Source organism: Barbus barbus (assembly GCF_936440315.1).
Source record: "Barbus barbus genome assembly, chromosome: 5".
Classification (NCBI taxonomy): Eukaryota; Metazoa; Chordata; class Actinopteri; order Cypriniformes; family Cyprinidae; genus Barbus; species Barbus barbus.
In genome coordinates, this window is record NC_136733.1 from 23,250,794 (window position 1) to 23,278,584 (window position 27,791).

Genomic DNA, 27,791 nt, shown 5'->3' on the forward strand with positions numbered 1-27,791 from the left:
AGGGCCTGTATTACCCCTCCAGGCGTCAGCGCCCTGCGGGCAGAGCTGCATTGCAATGGCGCGCTCAACTGGGGGGATCTCCACATACCCTTGGGCCGCCCCACCGTCGAGGGTGGTGAGGACGGAGGAGGCACTAGGTCTGTTTCGGGCAGAGAAAGGTGCTCTCCAAGACCTAGTCACCTCCTCATGCACTTCGCACTCGACGGCGAAGCTCTCACTGTGATCCTCAAGTCACCCTGACCATGAGCCGAAGTAGCCCTCCGAGAACCGGAGGAACTAGAACGGGGCATGGTAAGGGGGATACCCCCCCGCTTGACGAGGAGGTATCTGGAGCGCAGCATCGCGATGGTCATGTTCCCACACAGAGAACATGATTCATCCACGACCGCTGCCTCAGCGTGCTGAAAGCCCAAGCACGAGACACAGCGATCGTGACCATCAGATGAAGCCAGGAAACGGCCACATCCAGAAACACACGAGCGGGAAGCCATCTTTAATAAGACGCCCGTCGCTCGTGCAGCTCTTTCAGAATTTGCTCTTTTTTGAAAAGAAATTCTCTTTCAGAAAAAGTGTTGAAGCGCCCAGGAGAGGTCGCAGCGCGACCGCAGAATGAGAGCTGCAACACGCCGAGATGAAGCAGCAGCACTGGACCGCAACCTCCGCTGACGCGCTGTAACACCAACATTCGTCAATGCTGTCTCGTAGCACACTCTCGGAGATTCGCAGAAAGGCTCGGCTCCGAAGCAAAAAGCTGATGTGCGTTTGCACGCGCTCTCCTTTTATACCCGCACTGCGGGGCGGGGTGCGCGTGGCGAAACACGCACGCCAACTGTCATTGGCTTGTTTTGTTAACACTCGAAGATGATTGGGCTCTCGTGCGAGATCCCATTAGTCAGTCACACTGACGTTACGTCGAACGTGACTGACTGATAGGGAACTAAATGAACCTCGATACCAGACACCAACAGCCTGGCTGACCAGTGGACTACCCCCCACGATTACAAGATACATAACACACACATAGAGACATTTTCTTTATTAAGACCATAATTAATCGGTTACAAATGAATCTGGTATATGCATGTGTTGTTTGTATGTTTCCTTATTATATTAGCCTAGTTACCACTCATTATTTGTATTAGTAAGCTGTAAACACAAATTTTCAAGTGTATGAATGGATCTCCGGTTTAATATATGTTAGATGTCTCTTTTTTGATATCAAAATGATCTGCTCTTTATTTCTCAAACAATGATGTATACTATGTGAACGTGAAATACATCATAAGATTTGTACTGTACTGTGGGAAGAATTACACTGAACGAGCAGAACAGTCATAAAACATGCAAATGAGATGTCAAGTGGAACAAAGAATCACTTTCCCTCTGAAAATATGTGCCTTGTCATTGCTCAAACTAACCAAAATGGGTGTTACAGGGATAAAACTTCTCCCACACCCAAAAGGCGAGTCTTCTTTACTTTCGGTGCTCTGGAGACACACATATCATCATGGAAATCTCACGGCTCCCCTCTCGGGTGGGGAGTCTGAGCCTCTGGCAGTTTTAAGTCCAGTAACTTTGGCAATTCACTTTGGGCCAATCAGTCCATGACTGGAATGACGAAGCTTTCACTCCTAAAGGAATTCATCAGGAATCTACGCATTATACATGCAGCAGGACACTTTACTCAGCATCAACAAACCAGTGCAAGTAACCACTTGTTAACTATTTAGATGCGCTTCTAGGCTTCGATCCCTTTTGATTAAGGTGATGTAATTCTTTGATGGTTCTAACAGGTTGTGTTTAGCTGATATGCAAATCCTGCCATTATGCTCTCTCTTGCGCGCGAGCGCTCTCTCTCTCTCCATGCCTTCCTTGTGTTGGCATCTATGTTTAATGTGTGTATGTTTGTGTTTAGTTCAATGTTACATGTTCCCCTGTAGTGTAGTTTAATAAACATCCATATGTATTCACACTTGATTGTCTGTGTCTGCGGCTCACAGAAGGTCACTTCAACGTTCCGGTTTTGTTACATGCTCTATGATTGATGTATTAGTTAGGAAATTAATTTTTCGTGGCCAGAGAAATAATTTTCCTTAGAGTCAATAGACGATTAAAACTGTCTGTACTGCGGACGAACAAATCATTTTATTGTACTATTAATGCTACAGTTAATGAATATATAATTGATAACAACCCGTTATGATTATGTTCATCTCACTTTGAGCTAATTTGCAACACATTATCCATGGTTCATGAGTTCTCTCAAAAGTTGCTGTTTTTGTATGTATTATTTCCAAAATATAGTTTTACTTAAAATAGTCTAAAACAGTGCATGTTGGTTTGAAGTTTTCATCCATATGTTTAATGAGTTTCAGATTACTTCCATTACAGATGAGGAAGTAAGCTGTAAGTGAGCTCACTGGGAAAAGATGTCTAGCAACAAGAAATGGCTGATTATACACAGTCATCAATAATTATGATGTTTTGAACACAAGAGGATCTCTTCTTGGTTCAAAGGTAAATGGAGGAGTGCAATCCGTCAGCAGCAGACCTTTAATCTCCTTTTCTTTAAGAAAGGTATAACTGTGTAGTCTCTTTACCACCAGATGATGGTCTGTTTGATACTCTGGGCCTTTGATAAGATCAATAAGATCTTTCCTAAAGAGATATTGTGCACATAAAAAACACTGTACTCATACAATTGAGGAGGCTTTTAGGTCTTGTGTAGTCTTTTGTATGTTTAGTACAATTTTCGGTGTCATGAAATTCACCTAAAATCATATGAAAAATTACAGGACAACTTTTGATTCTTGCCTTTGATTTGTTTTTGGGGTTTTTTCCACCTAATTTACGTCTGCCACTGAGCCTTAATAATGTCCTCTCTCTCCCATCCAATAAATTGCAAATTACAGCACTAAAATCTGAGGAATGCTGGGATGAACATCAGCAGTCCTTTTCTGATGGCTTTGTTTTATTGCGTTTCATTAATTTAGCAGACCGGGACTGCTGAAGCATAAGACACTTGAGACACAGACAGCAGGAGTCTGATGTGGTGAATGGAACAGGATTCAACAGAGCACAGCATTCTGAATTTGTCATGGCATGTGTCTGTCTGAGGATTTTTAATGGACGGATGTTCAGATCTAAAAGGAATTTTTTTTTGCTTTCAAAAGAGCAAAATAAATTTAATAAATATTGCAGGAAATGAGATAAAAACTGGATTGTAATATAAGGAGAATAAAATGATTTAGGATATTGACTGCCTCGTTTGGTGTGATTCACTTTTACTCCCCTGGTACTTATATAATACATTACTCCCTGAATCTAGGGATCGTGGGAGAGAAATATTACTATATAGAATATAGAAATATTGAGGGATTCTCAATTATTCTCCTAACTTTTGAGTACATTAGTTACAGTAATATAATTGGACCTGACTATCATTATTGTGGGAAGTTCATATCACGTCTTCATGTGTCCTACTATTTACAGTTTTCTTCTCTGCCTATGGCACTGGAATTCCATGTATCAAAATTACAAAAAGAAGCTGTTGGGAATTTAATATTAAAATTAGAATAAAAAAATATTAAAATTAAAATGGTGCAAGTTACTCACAGCAGTACTGACAGGCACAGAAAATGAGTAAGTGAATTTCACAGTTGTTTCCAAGTCTCCTCTGATTATTATATATCACTGCAGTACTGATGAAGTGCTTTCTAAATTTATTCGAGAGGAAAGTTCATTTTCAAAGCGAAAATTATCTGGTTTACTTGTTTGATTGATATTTCTAGTTTTGCATGTGGCATGAGGTAATCCAAAGGCTTTGTTGCTTTTATACCAATAATAGTTATGGAGGCAGCATCAAGTTGAACAAGTTGGACTTTATTAGCTCCAGAAGTGTGTATTTGGCACACACTCGCGTCCTATATGGTGACATTTAGTCCAAACCAGCCGAGACCTAAAAATGACTTTGACACCCCTGATTTAAATGAGTAAAAAAGGATTCCTATTTTTTGTAGTACAACAGTGTGCATTGGGAAACTTTGCTCAAGGATCTGGGCTTATCTCTCAACCGCAGACACTCCACTCAGCATTCTTTCACTCTCACTGAGGAACCGTCACTGAATGAGGTACAGCAAAGAGCACAATAGCATTCAACGCAGGCCCTGGTCAGTGAAGAAGCTAGGACGCACAAAAAATATATCAGCCCTCAGAGAACATGGGCAGGAGATTTGCATACATCTGCAGAGCTACTGCATGTTTACATTTACACATATTTAACCTTGTTGTGAGAACACAAGAGGGCTTGTAACACAAGAAATGACAAATGAACAGAATTGCATTTATATTTTTATGAGTCCTCTCAATATACTTGATCACTGCAGAACATGAGATGTTTAGAAAACCAGAAACATTTGCAATAGGCCCGCTAAACTCAAATTTCTTACATTTTAAATCACTCAAGACAAGGAGAAGGACTGTGAGAATAATTTGAACAATTTATTTTAAAGCATTATATATTGTAATGGCCATTCATATCAGCTCCAGTTTGATCAAATAATTAACTTTAAATACAAATTTTAATAGTTTTTACTAGGCAATCATGTTCACACTGTGAACACCCATCCTTATGGAGATAATATATGTTGGTGTGGTTCCTTGAGTCGAGGGCTTTGCAGGAATTAGTCCAATAGAAGAGATGTTTATAGGCAGCAATTTCACTGATAGTGATTTCTAATCAGCAGCCTTTGTGCAGGACATTGTTGTGAATAATAGAAAATCAATTAAAAGTATGTCTCACGGCTATAGGCTAAAACATTTCAGCAAGATATTGTGTAACCATATTTGTCACTTCTACAGCAGATAAAACATCAGTATGTGTTCTCAGAGCTCAGCAGGATATTGGATACAGGGCTAAAGATAAAACATGGTGCTGTTAGGTTTTCATTTTGGGTGAGACAAATCTCACCTTGCCAATTTTCCTCTATCTGAGCTCAGCTACATTTCGAAGCAACAAGGTTAATAATGTCTTACTGCCGTGGACAGGTTAGGAAATAAATTCATATATGCTGTGTTTGCTTGTGTATACACACAGTACTGACAATAATCATGATGTTTAAAAATTAACTTCCCAGGTTATGTATGCAACTATGGTTCCCCGAGGGAACGACACGCTGCGTCGGGAAAAGCTAGGGGAACGCCTTCAGCGATACCATGCTCTGAATCATATGTGCAATCAGTCCAATCAATGGGCGAGACGTCACGGGCGGGTGACGTAACAACCAGGAAGCTTAAAAGCATGTGAGGTGCGTCTAGGAATGAAGCAAGCTCTAGTAGGGATGCCGGAAGTATGGCCTTGAGACGCAGCGTCTTTTTCCCTCGGGGACCCATGGTTACATATGTAACCTGGTACGTTCCCCTTTAGGAACTTGAGCTGCGTCGGAAAATGCTAGGGGAACGAGATGTCCTTTGCTGCCAGGCTTGCAAATCCTTGCCTAGTGTGCAAGAGCACAGCTATGGCAAGAGAACAGAAGAGCCTGGAGTGGCTCGCAAATCTGGGTCACAGAACCTGACGAATGTGGCAACAGTTATGGCATCCACTATCCACCGGCTGAGGGTCTGCTTGGAAACAGGATGACCTCTCTTAGGGGGACCATAGCAAAAAAGCAGTTGGTCCGCCCTTCTCCACAGGGCTGCTCTGCTCGCACTGGACACGTACAATCCCTCGAACCCAAGATCTGTAGGTTACAAGTCCGACTCTCTATCCATTAGGCCACGACTGCCCTATGGTATCACGTTGGACACCGTGTAATGCGGTGCACCCCGCTCTTTCCCAGTAGGGGCCACCCTTAGCAGTCCAGGACTTACAGATGTCAGGACCGCTTCGTTGAGTGCTTCCTAGACTGAAGCACGACCCTCAGATCGGGCCTTGCCTTAGAAGCCCCAGACTTAGGGCGCCACCGACCTCGGTCCCTTTGCGGGGAAACGCGAGAGGCAATGCTTTGTTTTTGAACCTCCCTGTATGAGGAGCTGGTACATGGCTGGGGCTGCTCCCACCCAGCAGCCCCCAGAGCTATAGAACGGCGAAAGAGAAACCGCTGAAACGCCACCGCCTGTTTACGAGACTCCTGGTATCTGTCGACGACGGAACTGATGGCGTCGCCGAGCAGACCAGAAGGCGCAAGCGGGGCATCCATGAAGAAGACCCTATCCTTCTCTTTTATATCGGACAGGGTCAACCCACAGATGCCTCTGTGCCGCCACCAGAGCTGCCATGGACGGGGGACTGGGGAGGCGAATCCTCGACGCTCTCCACATCAACCTCCTCGGAGGAAGATAGGAGGAGCGCCAAGCCTGCTCCCCGTGGGGAAGAAACTGTAGAACGGGCTTCCGATCCCAGAGAGCGGGCAGTGGATCTGGCAGGTGAGGAAGAAGATAGGGACTTGCCTGTCTCTATTCCCTCCACCCGATCCAGCTGCGAACCCCACGAGTGCAGCTGCCGCTCCGCCTCGGCGGAAGTGGGGCCAGCACCGTGAGGAACGTGCTCCCAAGCAGACCACGCACAAACTGTGTGTATTCCGCTCATGATGTAGCGTGGGCAGGGAGGATATAACGTGATCTACTTTTGCCCTTATTTGTGTTTTCTTTTGCTTTAGACATGCTGGAGCTTCACGTTGCTGAATGCTTGGTGTAACTTGACAGACAACAGTAAATAAGACTCACAGAACATAAATCGTGACTGACACACACAGAGCTTTGCTGAATGACAGAAAGCTGACGCCGGTCGCACCTCACATGCTTTTAAGCTTCCTGGTTGTTACGTCACTGGGCGAGACGTCTCGCCCATCGATTGGACTGATTACACATGATTCAGAGCATGGTATCGCTGAAGGCTTTCCCCTAGCATTTTCTGACACAGCTGGAGTTCCTGAAGGGGAAATATTGTTATTGTGTTCATTTGGGGTGTCGCAATATACAGCGATAACCATAAGCAATAAAATGAAAAGTACATGTTGTAAATCTCCTACATGAAACAAGTGAATATGGAAAAAGGCATCCAGCTGGAGCTGAATAAAATGCAGACAGAAATGTTTTCACTATTGACAGTTTAGAAAATTAACACATCATAACAAACTATATAGTTTATCTGTATATGTGTGGTTATAATGCAATATATTTATATATATATTTTATATAATTTAAATTGTATTCAGTGATAATTTATGCCTCATTTTGTGAAGTCACTCCAGTTCTTAGCAGCAAGTTATTTCAAACACTTGACTGATGCTTTAACTTGAGATCGGAGTATAAGTATGCTGTCATTCTCATATACTGCTGTACTTTGATGATGTACAAAGTAGTAATGGGACAAACAAAACCTTTTGAAGCTTTGAATCAATTTGAACCAATTGCTTTACAAAATGCTCAAAACACCAAAAGGCAAAACTAAATTGCAAATGTTTTATTGAAAGCATATTAAAAAAGCATTATTAATGCAATCAACAAATTCTCAAAATACCATTAAACATTAATTAACAGTGTCTCTATAACGTGTTCTTTTATTTCAAATTTTTAAAAAGCAGTGCTTCAAAAGCACCCATCACTCATGCTAAACTAAAAATGATTTGCATTTTAGTCTCTGTTAAGTGTAATTGTTCCTTTTGTATGCAGTGGTCTGCTGAATTGGCACTAAATAAATTAATACATAAATGAACAAATTTGAATTTGTCTAATAGCATTATTTATGCCATTTTTCTCAAGATTTCTACAGAAATTGCAATATGTCATTAATTACTGTGAATTCTTTTGGCCACGATAATCGTGTAGTGAAAAATCTGATATCGTGACAGACCTAATATCAGTATTCCAGACAATATTATATATAATTATGGGTCATTTTTGACAGACCACCTTTGATCACAACTTGAGTGTGGAGTGTCTATTCTGATTGCAGATGAATCATCTGAGTGCTCAAACAGATTATAACACATTTGTGCTATTTTTAACTTTTTTTTCTATGCTTGATAGGAGCAGCTTTTAGTGTAATGTGCTCTTAGGTTTGTGTCAACTATAGTGCTTAAAGGAACATGTTCAATTTTGAAGTCATCTGTCAATGGATGCTTCCTCCCTATTGTTTTATTTTTATGGTGGACTTTGATCTCTTCTTAATTGGCCAGATGGGCAGATTACATGCGTTTCATACTTGCATATTTTTTTCTGGATAGATTTTGAGGTACATTCAATGCATACATTCAACATTAAATTATTTTTTTATGTGAGATACTGCTATAGACAATATATGGTAAGCAGTTATTAAAAAAAACTAAAAGATTAAAAGTGGAAATATTTGACCATTTGAGTACGAGGGCAGCAATGTGGTGAACCTTGTAATGGGGTTGTGCGTGAGGCATGAGAAGGCAAACTGTAGTAGTTATGCTGAATTCCAGTCCTTTGGGGAAGGTCCTAAATATAAGTTTGGATATTGTAATTAAAATGATGTAATGCACTGAGTGTGCATAAATATTTGAACTGCAGTAGTCTGGCATGATGGGAGGCGAGTTGAGTTGCAAGTTGCAGTAATCAAGGCAAAAACGTGTACCAGGATGGGTAGCTTAAAAAATAGTCTTCTAGGCTGAATAGCTTGTCAAATATGCAACAGTTTTGAACAATCTACTCCAAAATTGCCAGTGAAAATGACTTATATTCCTCATCTGCTGTATAGTACAAGTAAAGTACTGTATAAACTGAAAAGTTATTACAATTATTGTGATTATTGGATAGGTTGCTTTTATACAAGTGGATTCTGCAATATCATACTGAAATGTATTTTATTTAGAATGCCCTTTTATGTAAAATTGCAATGACCTTAGTGATCTTTAAATGCCATTTGGAAAATAATGAATGTCCAAGTTTATCCTATTAATCTGAATGGGTCTTTACAGAAATTAGAGCATTTCATAATATACTGTAGCAATTTTTCGCCTGAAGGTACGGTGAGCTGGAAAATTAATTGGAAGCCCAAATTATACTTTTATATGAACACCATATACAGCACCAGGGAAGTGCTCTCAAGCAATTGAATGCTGTAATAAAATGTATGGCCTAAGTAAAATAATTTACTTCTATAGAGAAGTCCATATGAGCATCCATTATGACACAACAAAATACATTTTAATTAAGAGCAATTTCAGTGCATTTGGAGTTGTCAGGAGAACAATGGTGCAAACTTAAAGACAGACTTAGAGCCTCGGTATCTCACTATACATTTGATATCAGGATTTATATAATACATTTAGTAGGATTTTTTGTATTAAATACACACTACTGTATGCAATAAGCTTTTGCTGTTTTCACAAACACATTGGAAGACACCGTTTTTAAGATTATGATTATAATCATGGATTTTTAGTGTAAAGAGTTTTATAAGGGCTTAGTAGTGAAAAGGAGAAAATATTAGTTCACCTTTGATGAAAAAAATAAAGCAAACCTTAAAAATACTCTCAAGAGACAGTGTGGCGTTTATTACTTTCTTTATTGCTATGTGCTCCCCATTACAACAAACAGCTTCAGTAGTGTACACTTCCATTACAACTAACAAAATAAAAAATTAAAACAAAAAGAAATGACTGCAAGCGGTTAGCAACTGAAAGTTTCTTTGTAAGCCAGAACAACAATTTACACTTACATGAACCTGGAATTGTGTTGAACTTGGTTGTCTGTCTGTGGCTTAGGGATTGTCAAATTAACTTCTGCTATCTTGCATTCTTTCGTCTCTGAAAGCTTGTTGATAATATTAGCAACAATTTATTAACAGAAAGTGAACGACAATAAAATGAAAGCTTTTTTTGTGTTCAACGACAACTGACACTATCTGTATGCAGATACAATTATTGTCTATTCTTTTTTTTAAGCTACGAATTAACTGCAAAAACAGTTTCGTGCAGGATTGGGGGATTTGTGGATGAAGGACAATGTGAATCACTGTAAATAACAGCTTTGTTTAGGATTTTCTCTACAATTTGTCTATTCTAAAACAGCCGTGAAACAGCTTTCCCTTTTAACATCTCAAAAACCTAGCATGTGTCTTATTGTATCTAAAATGGCAGTTAAAACAACAACAATAAAGTTATTCAAATGTCTACTTTTAGGAACTACTCTTAATACTCAATGGGAGTCTGTATTTTTTTGTCTGAAATGACAGATAATGCTGCACATATGACATGATGTTGAACTTTGAATCGTAATAAATACTCTTAAGTTCTCAATGGAATATACAATAGCTTTACGGTGGCACACAGGTGACCGTGTGTGTACAGTTATGAACAGCATAACACCACTGGCAAGCTGACACTACATGATTGAAAGACAAGCCGAATCATTGTGTTGCTCACACTACACAACAAGATTTCTTTTCATCTGTTGTCATCTTGTCATGCTGCGTGCATACTACACAACAACACTGACAGTGGGGTCCAGGGGTTTTGTCGCAGACAGTGGAAATGGGCCAAAAATCATGTAGTGTGAGCCTGGCTTAACTGGTTTCCTTGGTATTGCAGTCAGATGCATTGTGGTTGTGATATAAACCTTAATAATTAAAAATAAATAGCTTTCCTCTCTTTCAGACAAGTTAGATAATCTTGTGCAGTGCCTCACAGTATAAGATCTCCAGAAAGTCCAGCTTTACTCCTTCAAATCTGGCCTTAAACCTCAAATTCATCTCATAATATATATAATGGGTCTCTTACATCCTGGAGAAGCTGCTTGACATGGTGTTCACACTCAATTTTATTGTTGGCCAAACAAACTTCTGGCTGCAAGGGTGAATTTTTAAAGGCAGAGACACACCAAGCCAACGGTCGGTCATCGGCGCATGTCTGTCGGGCTAGTTTGTTTATTGTGTTAAACACGTCGGCTTTTATCGGGCTCACGTCGGCAGGAGTTTGAACATGTTGAATCGGCGTCGGGACCATTGGGGCCGTCGGGGAAAGTGAGAACTCTGATTGGATGTCTAGTTTCGCGAATGAGTCAGTGCCAGAGAATTAAAGTGAAAGTGATGAAAACAAATTAGTAAATGAAGGCGGTACAGACAGAAGACTGTACTAATGTTACCTGATCTTACCCAAGCATTCCAATATGTGAATATCATCATAACAACATGAGCCGCTTAAAAAGAAGAAAGTTATCAACGTAACTGATATTCAAAATGGTAAAAAGACACTTGGTGTGTCCCGGCCTTAAGAGTCAAGTCTCAACATCATGGCAAAATGAGGAGGAAAACAAAACAAAACAAAACAAAAAACTGTCAGTTTTCACAGTCTATGAGACTTCATTTGATCGATGACTTGCTGAAAGGCTGATTCATGAATGAAATAATCTTGGAATGAAAAATAAATATTTTATGGCTATTTTAATTTCACTGATGTTTGTTCCTGGGGCTCACACCATTTTGGAATATATATATTTCAGTGCTGAACTCATGGCTGATAGCACATTTCCTAACATATTATGAAATTGTTCTTAATATAAAAAGCTCTGATAATGCTCCTGAATCTCTTATTTTAAAAATCCTCAGTTTGTATTTTTGTAAAAATAATACTGACATTTTCCATATACAGTATTTACAGGAACGTTCATAAATATTAATTGGTCAAACATGTTTGGAGCTGGTAAAAATAAAACCGCAAAGATTGTGAAGTTTGATACAACTACAAGCGTTTCCTCACGAGTACCACCGGAGTCTCTTCATGTACGTGCACCATACCCCCATAGACCAGGCTGCTGAGAGGATCATCGTAAGAACTTGTTTGGCACGTTCCCCATCACAACAGTGTGTGATTGACAAGTGTGTATTCAAAACAAATACTGTAGGCGGGGGAAGTGAGAACATTTGAAAGTGAACCAGCACTTTACTCTCTCTTGCTTTTAAATATCTTGAGGATGATCTGAAGGGAAAGATGAATGTTAAATGTCTATGTCTACGACAAACAAATAAGAGAGAGTCCAGAGGAAAAAAGAAGAGACAAACTAGCCTTCATCTCTCCACCTCGGATGATGCTGTTGGCCACTGACTCTCTTCGAAACTTTCCAGCTGCCATGGCGCATCTTTAGTGGCATCCTCATCCCACGAGCTATGGATCTTCATTGCAGGCAGATTCCTTGTGCCGAGTTTGAGGCGCTTTTGAGTCTTGCTGTTCTCTGTATTGAGTTTGCGAGGCGGGGGAGTGGCGGTCTGCTTGGAAAATTGGCCTTGTGATGAGGATCCCTGCTGGTGTAGTAGCTGTGGGACTTTCAGAGTTCCATTTACAGAGGCTGAGAGTGTCTCCAGAAGTTGGGAGGCTGAACCGAAGCGAAGTTCCTCTTCTGTCTTAGCAGCTTCGTGCAGAAGAGGAGCAAAAGTGCCACTTCGCTTACTGCAGGATTCACAGCAGAGCTTGTTGTAACCTGGTATCGAGCAATAACGAGCCAGAACCTCCATCTGACAGAATATGGACTTGTCTCCTCCGCATGGCTCATCTGTCAGAGAAGCAGAAGGCTTTTATTCTGTGCCATTTTAAGCAGTTTTTTTTTTTCCCCTCGCAGAAAATTTCCACATTTCAGTATTTTTGTTTGTTGTTGTTGTTGAATACATAGGTCTTTACATCATCAATATTACCAAATACTGAAGAAACTATGTCTCTTTACATACAGTAAAATAGATTGCCCATGGGAAATTATGACATTTTACCTAATAATTCTGACCACAGTGGGAGTTCACCCAGTTTGTTATGATTTACTCACCCTCATGCCATTTCAAATTAGTATAACTTTCTGTCATTTTTTAACATTATCCTGGTCATTCTTTTTGTTTAGTCTGTTGTTGCATATCTAAGATTCTGGGTCCAAAAGCACATTCAGAGCCCAAAATCAAACAACAAATGATGCTAATATACACTCACAGTGTGCTGTACTTCGACTGAAAGATTATGATCCGAACCTTTATCTCCATACCAAAACCTCAGTTGGCCAGACAGTGAGCCACCAACAAAGTCAGGCTTTCATGTTTATAAAGAAGCTGTGATTGTTCGGTACTATAGTCACTACACATCACCACAGTAAAAAATGTTGCATTAAAAACAAAGATAAATGTACAATTTATAGCTCATGGGGTTTGAAAAGCAAAAGTCTGGCTTTGGGAAGAAATGCTGAAAAAGAGTATACTATTCATAAACAAGAAATACTGCCAAAACCTCATGTTCATTCCAAGCTTGTAGGCATTACGTGACCTAATTAATAGCTTTCTCATATGTAATGTGTGTCTAAATAAAAGCTCTCAACAGTCAACTGAGATGGGGAAAACAAGCTCCTCCAGAGAGAAGGTGAGAAGTTCACAGACCACAAAAGCATTCTGGTAAATTAACTGTGGTTAAGAGCACCATGAATAATGTCATCAGTGTAGATGAATTTGTGCATTGTGCAATATTTTCCATTCTCTTTAACAAGCTTGCTTGTGTTAAATGAATAACATGAACAGTTCAGCCGTTCAAGAAACCATAAATGTTTTGTCCCTGTGCTGCTTTCTGCACAAAACCAATTCTCTGCTTTGTGTTTCAGGGTTTGCAATGTCTTCTTACCATGGCAGGGTCCTGGCCTGCAGGGCTTGTGCAGCTCGGGCTTCTCACCGGTGCATTGATCTCCAATACGACAAGTGACCAGACGTCGTGCCACACCTTCTCCACAGGACACTGAGCACTGAGAGATAAGTAAGATGGTTAGGGGAGCCACACTACAGATAAATACACAAACACATTAATATACATGTTGCAGGCTAGAATTAAAACTGCTGGTTTCTTCAGGCCAGAGGAGAACAGAATAATATTTTGCAAGGGCGTAGGTTTGTTTTGACATTGGTGGGAACATAAACCCAACACCACAACCCCCCCCCCCACAATAACCAGCATTTTTGATAGACCTTTGACAACAATGTCACCTGACGTCTTTATTTATAGCTTATGGTAGCCAACATATTCATAATTCATATACAGTTTTTTTATTTTTTTTATTAATATGTTTAACAAACAATTACACAACTTCAGCATCAGAGCGCTGGGTGTCTTTATCACGCATCACTTTATTTTAATATTAATCGACCCAGGATGATTCTGAAAGAAAACTACTGTTGCTGTAGTAGCGGAACTTTCATGCACATTTGATTGACAGATAAACTGCATGCTCTTATTTCAGTGTTGTTTTTTATTATGTGGATATTTCAGCTACCAGTTTGGTTTTTACATTCAGTTGAACAACATTAATTTAAAGTTAAAGACTGTCCACTGAGGCGACTCAGGACACACGTTCCAAATACTGCAGCACGACAGAGTGCCACTTACATAGTTTACCATAAAATCCACATTATGTTTGTCCCAAATTATTGTTAATGTTCATAATGACTTTATCCTAGGCTGGAAGATTGTGTATCTTTCCGCACAACGTTTGTCTTTCTGTCTGTATCTAATAGCCATAGGTCACACTTACTCTTTCCATTTGCTCTGTTTTGTCAAACACCGTACTTCAAACTCATCAACGCACCTTTGTTATTTCCTGAAGTGAACTTTTATATTTACTGTTTAGACTGCTCTCTTGAATTAGGTGCAATACATGTGAGTTGTTCTAAATGTGACACTGCGCTTCTCGTCCGGTGTGCGACTACAATTCCTCCCATTAAATGCACGTCCTTGAAAGCACGCAGTTTTCTAACGTATTTATTTTAATTTCTTAGGTATGGAAAGGTCATTTCAAATGGCATGACCTTTCAGATGCATCTGAAATTACAAAAACATATAGCCTAAATATATTTAATTGTTTGGTCAAAATTATTGCTAGGGACAGTTTGGTAGTCGCTGGATATTGGTAGGGACACGTCCCTTGCGTCCCCCCTAATTCTACGCCCCTGATTATTTTGACACTCGGAATAGAGCCCGAATCCAGAGAACCCCCCACTCAAGAATGGGTTGACATTAGATTAAGAGTGAGAAGTTGGGGTGGAGGTGGGATGCTGTAAAACTGTCATAGAACAGAGGTGAGTTGGCTGTGTATATACACCTGATGTGCTTGTTAAGGTGATTAGCTGACGAGCTCCACCGGGGCCAGACTGATTATCTGATCGTGCTCCTCCCGAACCTTGTTAATAAAATGTCATTTAATGTATCTTTATAAGAAGCGAATCTTTAGACCAATGAGATTTCAAAGTGGATGTGGCCACAAATTGTGACACTTCAGAAGCAGAAACAGAGAGATCAATGTCCTGATGCTTGCTGTGATCATGGCTGGTTAAGACAAAAGCTCATCAAAAGCTTCCAAAAAAAAGAACCAAAGCTGGATTTTAGCTTCAAATTCTTACACAGTTGGGTAATGAGGTCACTGTCATCAAACAATCCCACAGGGTGAATTTTAAGACCAATATTGACAAAATCAATTGAAATGTCAGACCTCACTTGGACATCAGTGCAGGAAGAATGATTTTAATTTCAAGGTGAAAAGTACAAACTGAAAGCAAATTAGTGCTAATTTGTTTTTCCCCAGGTGTTTCTAGACAGAAAAAAAACAAAAAACAATCCCTCTGATGTGGTAAAAACATTCTTTAAATACGACTTTGTAATCTTACAATTATTTCAAGCTTTGCAAAATATAATTGAACCAATCTTTTCACTTTCCCAAAATGCTACTCTAAAAATCCACTTTTGTATTTATTGCAACAAAACATCATGTGATCTTAAGAAAACATACCTCTGACCAGGCCCCGGTTCTCCATTGGGATGGGCAGGGAACTCGGTTACATGGTCTCCTGATCTCAGGCTTTTCCCCACTGCAGTACTTGCTGTGGATGGAGCGGTTTGTGCCTTCATGAAGGAACTGGACACAGCGCACAGTGCGGATTTGGTATCCCAAGCTTCCACAGGTTTTAGTGCAGTGTTCCCACTCCTCTGTGATCCATCTGTCAGCAGACAATGGGGTTTAATCTGCTTGTTAAGGTGTGATGTATCGAATACTGTTTCCATGTCTAAATCTCTATTTAGTTACAAATGAAAATACTGTCTCAACATCTATCACAACAGATGTTATCAGTGCTATTCATTTATAGCACACCTTAAAAGCGATAGTTCACCCAAAAATTTAAATTGTCATCATTTACTCAAGTTGTTTCAAACCTGTATGAGTTTCTACGAAAGAAAAGAAAAATTGTCCACCGTCAAATGAGACCGTGATAATCATCTCAATCTCTATTTTTTAGAAACCAAAATTATAATTCATGAATTTGAGAAGAAATACAGACAAGAAGAATGCTATGTTCAAAATGTGAATAATTCTAACAAAATTTCTCAGCAGTTTTCAGTTTTCCTTATCTGTCTGATTATTGTTATCATTCACAGATCTGCCCCATTTCACTGCACAACACATTTCCTGCTTAAACAGAAGGAGCTTCCATTTATTATTCCTCGTCTCAAGACAGACCAGCTGCTAGCAAATCTGTGTCGGATAAAATTAATCAGGTGGACTATTTAGCGCCCAGAATGTGAGCAGAGAATGTAAATGCTTGGCTGATGAACGCATCTGTAGCTCCTTCATAAACCTCAAGACCAATCCTACAGTCATTAAGAATATATCTACAGCAGAACACATGGCACCTGGTTAACACTGACAATGCATTAAAGACAACTAAGCATCTAACTACTACCTAAAGGGACAGTTCACACAAAAATTGGCAATTTACTGATCCTCATGTAGTTCTAAACCTCGATGACTTACATTCTTTAAAGAAGATATCTTGAGAAATGTCTCAGTAGTTTTTTGTTGTTGTTTTTTTGAATGCAAACACAACAGAAGTCAATGGACACCAAAACAGACCACTGACTTCTATTGTGGGGATAAAAACCCATAGAGACCAACATTCTCTTTTTTCATTTTTGGTGAACTATCCCTTTAAATATTTTTTTTTTATCTACCTCGGTTTGGGGGGTCACAGTTCGATACTATTTCGGTACAACAGGGGAAAAAAATCTACTATGCTCAGTTTCTTTTCATTTATTTTGAACAGACAGTAGTGCAAATTACAATTTTTCCACCTAGATGTGAAAATACTAAATATTATTACGTGTTATATAAAATTTATTTTTCATTGTGAGTGTACACAAATAAAAGCAGACCTTTTATACAGTGATTATTAATAAGACAATAAGTGTTTAAAGTTGATTCTTCTGGTATAAGGAAACAGTTGAATTGATTGCGCCGGAGCGCGCGTGCACACACACACACACACACACACACACAAACACACACAAACAAACAAACAAACAAAGAAAAAACCCACACATCTGTTCCAGCATTGCTAACTTGACAGCGCAGTTGGTACTTTATCAAAATAAAATACAGTGAGCCAAACATCAGCGTGCCCACCTCTGTGTCACCGTTGGAACGCGACTGAAGTACAAAGCCTATAATTTACATAATAAATAATAGTTTAGCATTCAGATACGTTACATTGCAAATATGGAAATATTATGGAATATTTGGATTTGTGCCGAATGAGAGAGGTAGGATACACGAGCACAAAGCTCCATTTCGCAAACAGTTCTGTGCACAAGCCTTTAAAGTATACTCCTTTGCAGTGGCGGCTGCTGAAAAATATATTAGGTGGGGCTGTTTGTGCGGGGGGTCTGGGGGCTCCTCCCCCATAAAAATTTTAATTTCATAGATGTGATTTCCTGCATTCTGGTGCATTTTAGGCCACCCATGTCCCTTGCTTATACCAATAAAATTACTCAAACCAGTCAATACCAATGGTCTAAAAAGACAATATTATTTGAACTGCCATGTAGAAATCAACAGTTTCACAGGTAATGATAATGAACAAGTTGCATGTTTATTATGCTCCGTGTCCAGATAGAAAAAGTGCAAAGCATAACGATAAATTATTATAGGAAATACAACAATCTAGTTCTTTAATCAATCCCCAGCTGTAGACTACATATCTTTAAAGTTCACCGTAGACAAATTGGATAATGGATAACAGTCTGTGTTGATACTAGAGAAAGAGAGAAGGCTCTCAAAGAAAGGGTGGGACAAAATTCTTGAAGAACAAGTATGAGAAGAAAAATTATTTTAACATTTTAACTAGTATTAAACACAGTAATCCAGCTCAGAACTTCGAAACAAAAAAAGCAAAGCAAACATACAGTTACATTCCTATTGAGATCACTATTTTAATGGCAAATGTGTGTGAAACGTGGTGTGTGACTGAGTGAGAGAGACTGAGTGAGTAAGAGAATGACAGCATAAAAATGAATACGCTATATTCACTCAAAATTGTGGCAACAGATTACAAGCAATATTATTAAATACATTTAACAAATTAGAATTGAGTAATAATTAATCTAATTAATTCCTTAAAAGTTAACCATTTAAAATCAGTAAAATTTACAAAAAATGTTTTTAAACAAAAATATCTGAATTAAGAATTCTTTCTTTTTTTTTTATTTACATTAATGCTACTCGACGTCGCCGTCGCTGCCATACTGCACTCGCACTCCTCTGAGGTAAATGTCCCGCGCAGCAGGTGCACTGCTCTAATCTTGGTACTAGGGGCGATATTTTCAGCGCCCCTAAACCATAAAATTCGACGACGATGATTGGCAAAATATAAACTTTTTTGCGTAGCAACAGGGGAACCATTGCAGGGCTCGACAGTGCGAGCATTTCACTCGCATTTGCGACTAAAAATAGATGTGTGCGAACTGGAAAATGTATTTAGGAGCGCAAGTGCGAATACAAAACAAAATACAAAACAGCCTAACTTATACAGTAGCCTATAACAAACGTATTAATTTATTCTGTTTATTTATGGAAAAATTGCGATGCAGCCTCATATGATTACTTTAGAACTTTAAAAAGGCAACGGTTTAATTTAAATGAGCACAGATGAGAAGAAAAGCGGAGCAAGTTAAAGTGAAGACGCGCTGAATGACGCACATTCGCCACTAGAGGGCGCTGCCGTTACCCCGGTAACCCAGTAAACAAATCAGCTGCGCTATTTTCCTAAAACTGTGTAAATAATGTTTCACACTCAGTCATTTAGATATTTATATTCGCTTTAATCTTCACAATAGCCTCAAATAATTCTTACTTAAAGACTTAATGAGCTATTTATTTTCAAACATTTTTTCTAACCTAAACATGGCCCATCCACTGATCTATAATAGAGAACAGTGGGCCTATCTATACATCAACGACTGATTCGTTATTATTGTTCAGTAACACAAGTTACATTAGTTAACATGAAAAAAACAATGACTGCATTTATTAATAATGCTATCTTAATTTCAACTTTTAATAATACATTATAAAATCAAAAGTTGTCTTAATATAATTCAATGGAGCTAACATTAACTAACATAGTTGTATTTTTTATTAATCAACATTAACAAAGAATATTAACTACTGCAACAATTAGCTATTGCACATTTTTAGTTAATGTTAACCTGCTTTAACTAATGTTAACAAATGGGACCTTACTTACCTATTGTTCTTTCGTTCATTTGAACAATCTTTTGCACTCTAATCTTGAAACACTTGTTTACTTTATATTTTTATGTATTTTTTATAAAAGTCTTTTAGTAAATTATCTTTAATAAAGTTATTTAACCTGTTAGGACGACACTTTTTTTCACTTAGAAATTATATATTGTGATTTAAAAACAAAAACATATACCGTGACAAAAGCTTCAATGATTATTGTGAAAATTTTATACCGACACAGTTTAATAGGATTATAACTAGTTACATAATTAGCCTATTAAATAGTGTCTGAAGTAAAATTATTTAAAAACCTTGTGTACTTTCTGTATTCTGATAAATTAAATAATGGTGCTTGTAAATGTCTCTTTGTATCCCCTTATTAAGCTAAAACACCTAATTAGAAAAATTTGCATTGCGCCCCTAAATGTTTTTAATGCGCTCCTAAATTTTTTGACTTAGGAGCACATGTGCTCCTTGGGGAATAGGTAAGCGTCAAGACCTGCATTGGCTTAAATTCCAGCACTGTAGGGCTGAGCGAACTGGCGCCCAGGGAAGACAGCCTATTGGCTACTACTACACCAACATGAAGTGAATGCAAATATCATTCTGGAGAGTTCTAAACACATTCTAAAGTAAAACCATTAATAGCATGTCATTAACACAGATCATTTTTCAAAATGAGAGATTATTAAAAACTTCTTATTATTAAATAAAAAAATAAATAAAAATAAAAAACTGGCAGGGAGGTCGGCGCCCCAGCGCCCTCTATGGGCGAGCCGCTGCTGCTCCTTTGTCAGTCTTTGTGAGAGACACATTCAGAATTAGCACATGGTCACTGTCTGGGGGGGGGGGGGGGTTTGTTTTCAAGTGCGCAACTCACGGTTAAGGCTAGAAGGTATACGTATGGCGCTACATGGCATTCGCTGTTCTTCTGCTGGTGGTTATCAAACAGCGTTACATTACTGCAGGCGCCTCCTTCTGGATTTGGGGTGAATTGCCTGTATTCCTTGTAGGGCTGCACGATTATGACAAAAATCATAATTGTCAATTATTCCCTTGAGATTGTAATCGCGATTATTAATAACGATTATTTTGAACAGATGTATGCCATTGTTTGAAGCTGCATGCCATATTTTTATATAAAATATATATTAAAAAAATCCTGAAAACACTCTTCCTGAACATTTATTGCTTTTGAGTTGGGATGCAGATGTAAATTTGACAGTACCATTGTAACAGCCTCATCTTTTATACATAACCAAAAGAACAGCACCTCATTATCATGGTAAAAACGTAGCCTAACTACAGTGCCCTCCAAAAGTATTGGAACAGTAAAGACAAAATTGCTCTGTTGGCTGTGGAGTCAAGACATTTACAAATATGACTAAAAAATTAATATGAGACAAAACTACAGAATGTCACTTTTTATTATTGGGTGATTCAACACATAGATGTTTTACCAGCTATGAAATTCAGCACTTTTAGAGTTTCATCTCTAAAAAACTCTATCTGATGTTAGCACAAGTATTGGAACAGTTGCCTCACAGGTCTTTCTAATTGATCAGCTGTGTCATGTTGCATTAATTCTCCAGATATTAAAAGCAGGGAATGTGTCGTATCAGTTATATTCATTACTTCTGCATTCTGAATCTTGCATTCGATGATGACACACACAAACCAGGATGAAGACGAGGGAGCTGACTTTGAGAAAAAAGCAAGCAATTTGGATGCTAAAAGAAAAGAGGAAGTCAGTTAGAGCTCTAGCAAAAACAAAGGGCATGGAGAAATCAAGAGTTTGGAAACCACCAGCAACCAACAATGACCTGATCGGCTGAGAAAACAACAGTAGTTGATGACAGACAAATAAAAAAATCTATGAAAATAAACCCTAAAAGACGTGTCTGTAAAATCACCAACAACTTCCAGAAAGCTGGGGGGATGCTCTGACAATCTACTGTCCTCAGGAGACTGACACAGAATAACAGATGCTACACAGCAAGATGCAAACCTCTGACCAGCACCAAAAATAGAAAGGCAAGATTAGAGTTTGCAAAAAAACACAAAGGTGAGCCAGAAGAGTTTTGGAACTGTGTTTATGGACCGATGAGACAAATATGAACCTTTATCTAAGTGATGGGAAAGCAAAAATGTGGAGAAAAAAAAGGGAACTGCAAATGATCCTAAGCTTGTAAAGCATGGTGGAGGTGGTGTCATGGCATGGGCATGCATGGCTATCTCTGGAACAGGTCCTCTCAACTTTACTGATGATTTAATGTATGATGACAGAAGCAGAATGAATTTGGAAGGGTACAAAACCATCTTGCCTAGCAATATTCAAGAAAATGCCACCAGATTCATTGGGAAGTGCTTCATATTGCATCAGGACAATGACCCAAAACACCCTGCCAGTTCAGACAAGGAATTTATAAGGGCAAAGAAATAGAAAGTCTTAGATTTCCCAAGTCAATCTCCAGATTTAAATCCTACAGAACATAAATTTCACCAGCTGGAGAGGAAAGTAAAGGCAAAAACTCCCCAAAACAAGCAACAATTGGAATTGGCTGCGTTAAAGGCTGGGAAAAGCATTTCAAAGGATGAGCAAGAGTCTGGTGATGTCTATGGGTCACAGACTCACTGCTGTGATTGTGCGCAAGGGATCTGCAATTAAATAATAGCTCTTAATCTTTTATAGCTGCCTTATGTTCAACTGTCCCAATACTTATGCTCACATCAATGAGTGGGATGAACTCTAAAAGTGCTGTTCTTTTTATTTGGTAAAACGGCTAATGATAAAATGTGACATTCTGTAGTTTTGTCTCATGTTCATCTTTTAAACATATTTGCAAATGTCTTGACTCCACAGCCAACAGAGCACTTTTGTCTTTACTGTTCCAATACTTATGGAGGGCACTGTATATGGTTTCTATGGTGTTTGCATTGAAGAAAAGTAGCCTAAACACATTCAGTCAATTACAAATCCACATCAACTGATAGAATAATTAACAAAATAATGTAACTATATTCCATTACTCCTTTAACATATTTAGTATATTAATAATATAATAATTCTCAATATGAATATCCTACTTTTCTGCCCCCATACCATTGTTACCGTTAGTGTTACTACAGTAAAACTATGGTAAATGTGGGTGATTTGTGGATTGAAACGTCTTCTAACTGGATCGTTGTTGCACTATTTCTGCATCAGTGTTGATGAGAATAACAGCTCCGATTTATTTGGCTTTAAACTAGATTAAATTAAAGAGACGTGATTTGTACTGGAGAACTCTACGCTGAACTCCAGTGCTTCTTACGGGATTTCACAGCGTTGTTTAGTGCGTGACGGCGACTGGCCACTGTAATAAACGCATATGCTCTAAGCTTTCGCTGCGCTGTTTTCTTTTGAGGCGAGCGGATAAAAGGTCAGTGTGGCGCGCAGTTCAAATGAGTACCGCTATTTTGCTGTTTAACATATCATGCACAACAGAGTGACAACGACTATCAGTTAGACAAAATGTCTTTTATTCAGTGTGTTTGAGTTTGTTAAACCCCACGCTACAAACACCTCTTAAGCACACAGAATAATACAAGTGGGCATTTTAAATTGTTTATTTATTTTTGTAATCGCGGTTTTGAACGATTATGTAATCGTGGCATCCATAACCGTAATCGCGATGAAAAATTTGATTAATTGTGCGGCCCTAATTCGTTGTAAGGCTTCAAACCGAGATGTCTGTACCATGACGGTTCGGTACGAATACATGTACCGTGCCACCCCTAATTCCTACGTATTTGTCTTTTTTTTCCTTTTCCCTGTTTTAAGCACCCAATTTATGCTAATTGCGTTAATTTTTTTATCAAAGAGACATCATGCCTCGATCTGCATAGAGTTTTCATTCCTGTGCCACATTAGAAAGATAATCTAAGTCTAAGGCATAATCAAAATTATGTGGCTTTCCTCTGACCATGAAATATGCAATGTGACATGGGAGGGTAAACAACTCACTAGCACACAACAGAGGCTCAAATTATAATCTCATTAAAAGTGTCTTTATTCTGTGGAGCACTATTCACTCTGCTGCTAGTTTATCAAAGGAACTGATTACTCATTTGAAAAATCTACCATATGTTCTTTAATTTAGTGTATACTGCAGTCTCAAATATAGGAGATGATTTATAATGCTCAGCCATCTGTTGCAGGTGGTGGCATCCACTTTTTTCTGTCACTCTTAATACAAGTGGATTTTTAAATGCTGAAAGCAAACTAAGAGAGCGACTTGTACTCAAAGAGTGTATCCTTCCGGAGCTCCTCCCTGGGACTCGAGACCGGTGAGTGGCGCAGGTGTCCCTCATTATCATTAACTCCACCAGCCTCGTTCCGCTCACACGGCTCTCGGCCCCGCCCCACTCACTACAGCGACATACCTTTATCTGCACGGAGGGATGATGTCCGCGAATATGAGCGAACATGTTGGATGTATTGCCTGCTTTCGCAGCCACTTTGCATTCACATTTTTTGCAAATTGGATTCGTTGTCAAGGACAACCCCACGTTAGTGTTTTTTTTTTTTTAATATCCAAAGTATTCCCATACTGCAAATTTAAACTTTTTTTTGGCGGGGGATGGAGATTATATACAATCTCTGTCTCTCTCATGTCAGCAGAGTGAAGCAGCCGAAATAAATTGCATATGCGCGGGTGAGATTATTATATATATATTTATTTTCAGAATTTATTTTTAAAACCGTAGATATGCAAATGTTTACGGTATGATAACCGTGTACGTTCAAACCGCGATAGACTGTCATACCGGTATATCGTTACAGCCCTACACCCTACTGTGCATACTGTATTTAAATGAAAAATGATGTTCATGGTGTGGAGATGATGTGCGCTCAGTGACTTGTGTAAGTTGATACAGAAGGGTCTTAATAATTCTTATATATACATTCCTTGTGTTAATCATAAAGCTGACCATGGATACATGTTACATAAAACAGAATAAAAGCAGCTGCAACTATATTTCTGGTTTTCTTTCAGAAAAGTTCAAAATCATCCAAGGCTACACATTCAGTAGAAACTACAGGCTGAGGCAAACTATTCCCAGCTATGAAACATACATGCACAATCACACTCTGAGATTTCTTCATAGCCTCTGACAAGAGAAATTAATGAAACAAGACCTCCCAATGGTATAAAGCAATCAAAACCCAGCTCTGAGCTCTCTGAGATAGACTGGGGAAGCATGAGTGCTTATACATTATTTAGTGATGTTTAGATTGAGTTAAATGCAATGAAATAAGAAATCACGTACTGTGCCATGACAAGCCACTCTATCTTTCATTTCAGTGAAAATGACTACAGTTATTGTGAGAAGTGTAAAAAACAGTTTCATTTCGACTTACTGTGGTTGCGTACAGTCCTGTAAGTTACACATTCTTCGAATAGGTTTGGGTTTCTTGTTGATGTCACAATAGCCTCTGTGCACCGTTTTGTTGTCACCTTTTTTACGACACCCGTATTTAGTGTACTGGAATCCTAAAGATTAAATTAAATAAAAGAATTAAAAGAAACATGAAGCGTATTTTTACCAGTCATCAACAATCTGGACTGCCAGAACAAAATCCCTCATCCACCTCAATAGACCCTGATGTTGTTTTTTGGGTGTGACTATTATTAGTTAAGTAAAAATGAATTAGCTAATAAGTAAAAATAATTTATAATGAACTGAATATAAATTTACTGGTTATGTCAATATTATGACGTTGTAATAACATTGATTTGAATTACAGCCTACAATCGAGAAGGTCGAGACAAGTTTTAAAACTATAGTTTGATTTAATGTTAGATAATAGTTTATCATATCTAATGCCTGTTTCACAATGCATACATACTGTATGCTCACATAGGGCAATATAGTACTACTTAGCAAATCTCATCTCAAATTTGATTGAATGCTTGTATTGTTTGAACTATATCATCGCCCAGCTCTAATCTGCTAAATGCAGCTAAGACAAGAAGATAGCATAAACTGTAACATCATGATTTCCTGAAAAGCTGCTTTGAAAAGTGCTATACAATATATATATATATATATATATATATATATATATATATATATATATATATATATATATATATATATATATATATATTCGAGTTACCTAGAAGAGCTGAAAGATCATACAAAGTGAACATTACCTCCAGCGCAAGGTCTTGAACATTGGGACCAGCTCTTCAGTGCCCACTCATATGTGTCCTCCTGAATGACATTATTGTTGTTAAGGGGCACTGAATCTTCATGGATGGTGTATTTGTACATTAGCATGGACCTTGTCTCGTTGTCTTTAGGTATAATCTAACGGAGATGAAAAACAATAGGAGAAAAGTTTCAGAAAAAAGCATTTGGTTATGTACGCAGCGATTTAGCATTTGTTCATACATATGTAAGAGTATGCAGATTTATGTGTTGTCCTCTGTGTGAGATGACTCAGACGAGGATATGTTTAATTACATTTGAAAACAAAACAAGCATGACAAGCTTTACTCCACATGCTTGTGGAGTTGTTTCAAGGATGACTAATTGTGCATTCATTTTACTTTCAGTTAATTTCATGCATGCTTTAGATATTCATATTCCAATAGCGATTCTTATTTTCATAATGTCTGCAACCTGATACAAAATCAATATTGAGGGGTGAGAACCTGAAGAGTGTAAGTGAGAGCCAAAACTAAAATTTTACCATTAATCTGACTTTGTGTACTAATTTCAATTGTTTATAATATACATTTGTACACTCATGGATGACAGTACTTTTGCCAGTAGAAAAAAATGTCACTTATGCCCTTCTGGTTCTCATCCCTCGATATGCAGGTTAGAGATTAGCATTCAGAAGCAAGCCCACACAATTTTAAACTTATTCAAAGTAATTTTTGCATTTTTTGATTGTGAGAAAAAGGTGGTGAACCCATTAAAATGCTAAACTTTCTGCATTAATTTAGCCTAAATGTAAGGTAAGTAGTAACTAATGAAAACAACAGAATGAAAAGGATGTGATTAGACACTCATCAGACAGTTTATTGTGTGTTCCAAATACATTCCCATTTGTTACTGTAAATTGAAATAGCAACTGTAAATTGAAACAGCATTTGTATGAATCACACACTGATCAGAAACAAATTTGTGTGTGTGTAAAGGTCACAACATCATTACTAAAACACTAGCCTGTATAAATCCACTGATAATGTCCAAGTGGAAGACAATCAACATTGATTTTGCTCTGCCTAGGTTGTTCATTTCTCTGCAAGCAAGGCTTAAAGCCCATCTAAAGATCTCCATGTACCTTCTAAATTGTCTGATGTTGTAACGGTGTGTCAGGCAGGAAGACGCATACGCAGACGACGTAAGTAGTAACATTTAATAGTAAACTCAGGATCGTGAATAAAACACTCTGAACGTAACCGAGATCGGACAAAGACTGAGGGAGAACTGAGGACTTATAAACCTGAACCAAACAAAGGGAACTAATGAGATAATTAAGAAACACAAATGGAACAGAATAATCTAATCAGGGAACAGGAAACATGACCAAAAAAGGGAAAACGGAACTAGACGGGAACACACACACGTGACAGGTCGCCCCCCTCCCTGTAGGCGCGTCCCGTGCCGTAACAGTTCTAACGGGGCTGGGGGGCGGGCACCCTGGAGGCCGGTGCAGGGAAGGATACTGGAGAGGCCGCCAGGGCGGAACAGGAGACTCGAGGGACCATGGCGGGAGGTGTCTGGAGGGCGCTCAGGACGAGTGGGCATTTGATGGCACTCAGAAAGCGCAGGAACTTGGGGGCGTTCTGGAAGCACAGACTCTTGGGGGCGCTCTGGAAGTGCGGACTCTTGGGGAACTGGCCCTGGGGAGGCGGGCTCTAGAGGGACTGGCCCTGGGGAGGCGGGCACTGGAGGGCGCTTGCGAGGAGCTGGCACAGGATGGCCATCTGTAGGCGCAGGCGTTTTAAAGTGCATACGAGGGGCCGGCACAGGGCTTGGGTGAGCAGTGACCGGCAGGCTAGCCATACTCTCTGCCGGAGGGTTTGGGAGAGCTGTGGGTGGCTGATTTGCGTTGGCCGCGGACGGCGGCGGGCTTGATTTCCCCACGAACGGCGGGCTTGACTTCGGAGCCGCGGATGGCTGGCTTGACTTCGGAGCCGCAGATGGTGGCCGACATGACTTCCCCGCGAACGGCGGGCTTG

At 39.0% G+C, this 27,791-nt stretch overlaps 1 protein-coding gene across 2 annotated transcripts in view; it reads right to left on the reverse strand.

Moving 5' to 3' along the window:
• Nucleotides 1-9,513: 9,513 nt before the first annotated feature.
• LOC306870095 (A disintegrin and metalloproteinase with thrombospondin motifs 3-like) overlaps nt 9,514-27,791 on the reverse strand; it is a 150,667-nt gene continuing 132,389 nt past the window's right edge. Inside the window, exons 18-23 of one of the 2 annotated variants that reach the window (XM_079417165.1) lie at nt 25,749-25,905; nt 24,953-25,085; nt 15,763-15,970; nt 13,611-13,728; nt 12,030-12,513; nt 9,516-11,942 (exon numbers count right to left, since the gene is read on the reverse strand). In XM_079417165.1, the coding sequence (XP_079273291.1) occupies nt 12,032-12,513; nt 13,611-13,728; nt 15,763-15,970; nt 24,953-25,085; nt 25,749-25,905 (1,098 nt within the window). In that variant the 3' untranslated portion in view covers nt 9,516-11,942; nt 12,030-12,031. Of the gene's footprint in view, nt 12,514-13,610; nt 13,729-15,762; nt 15,971-24,952; nt 25,086-25,748; nt 25,906-27,791 lie in introns of both variants that reach the window. The other variant, XM_079417166.1, reaches the window with a different exon arrangement.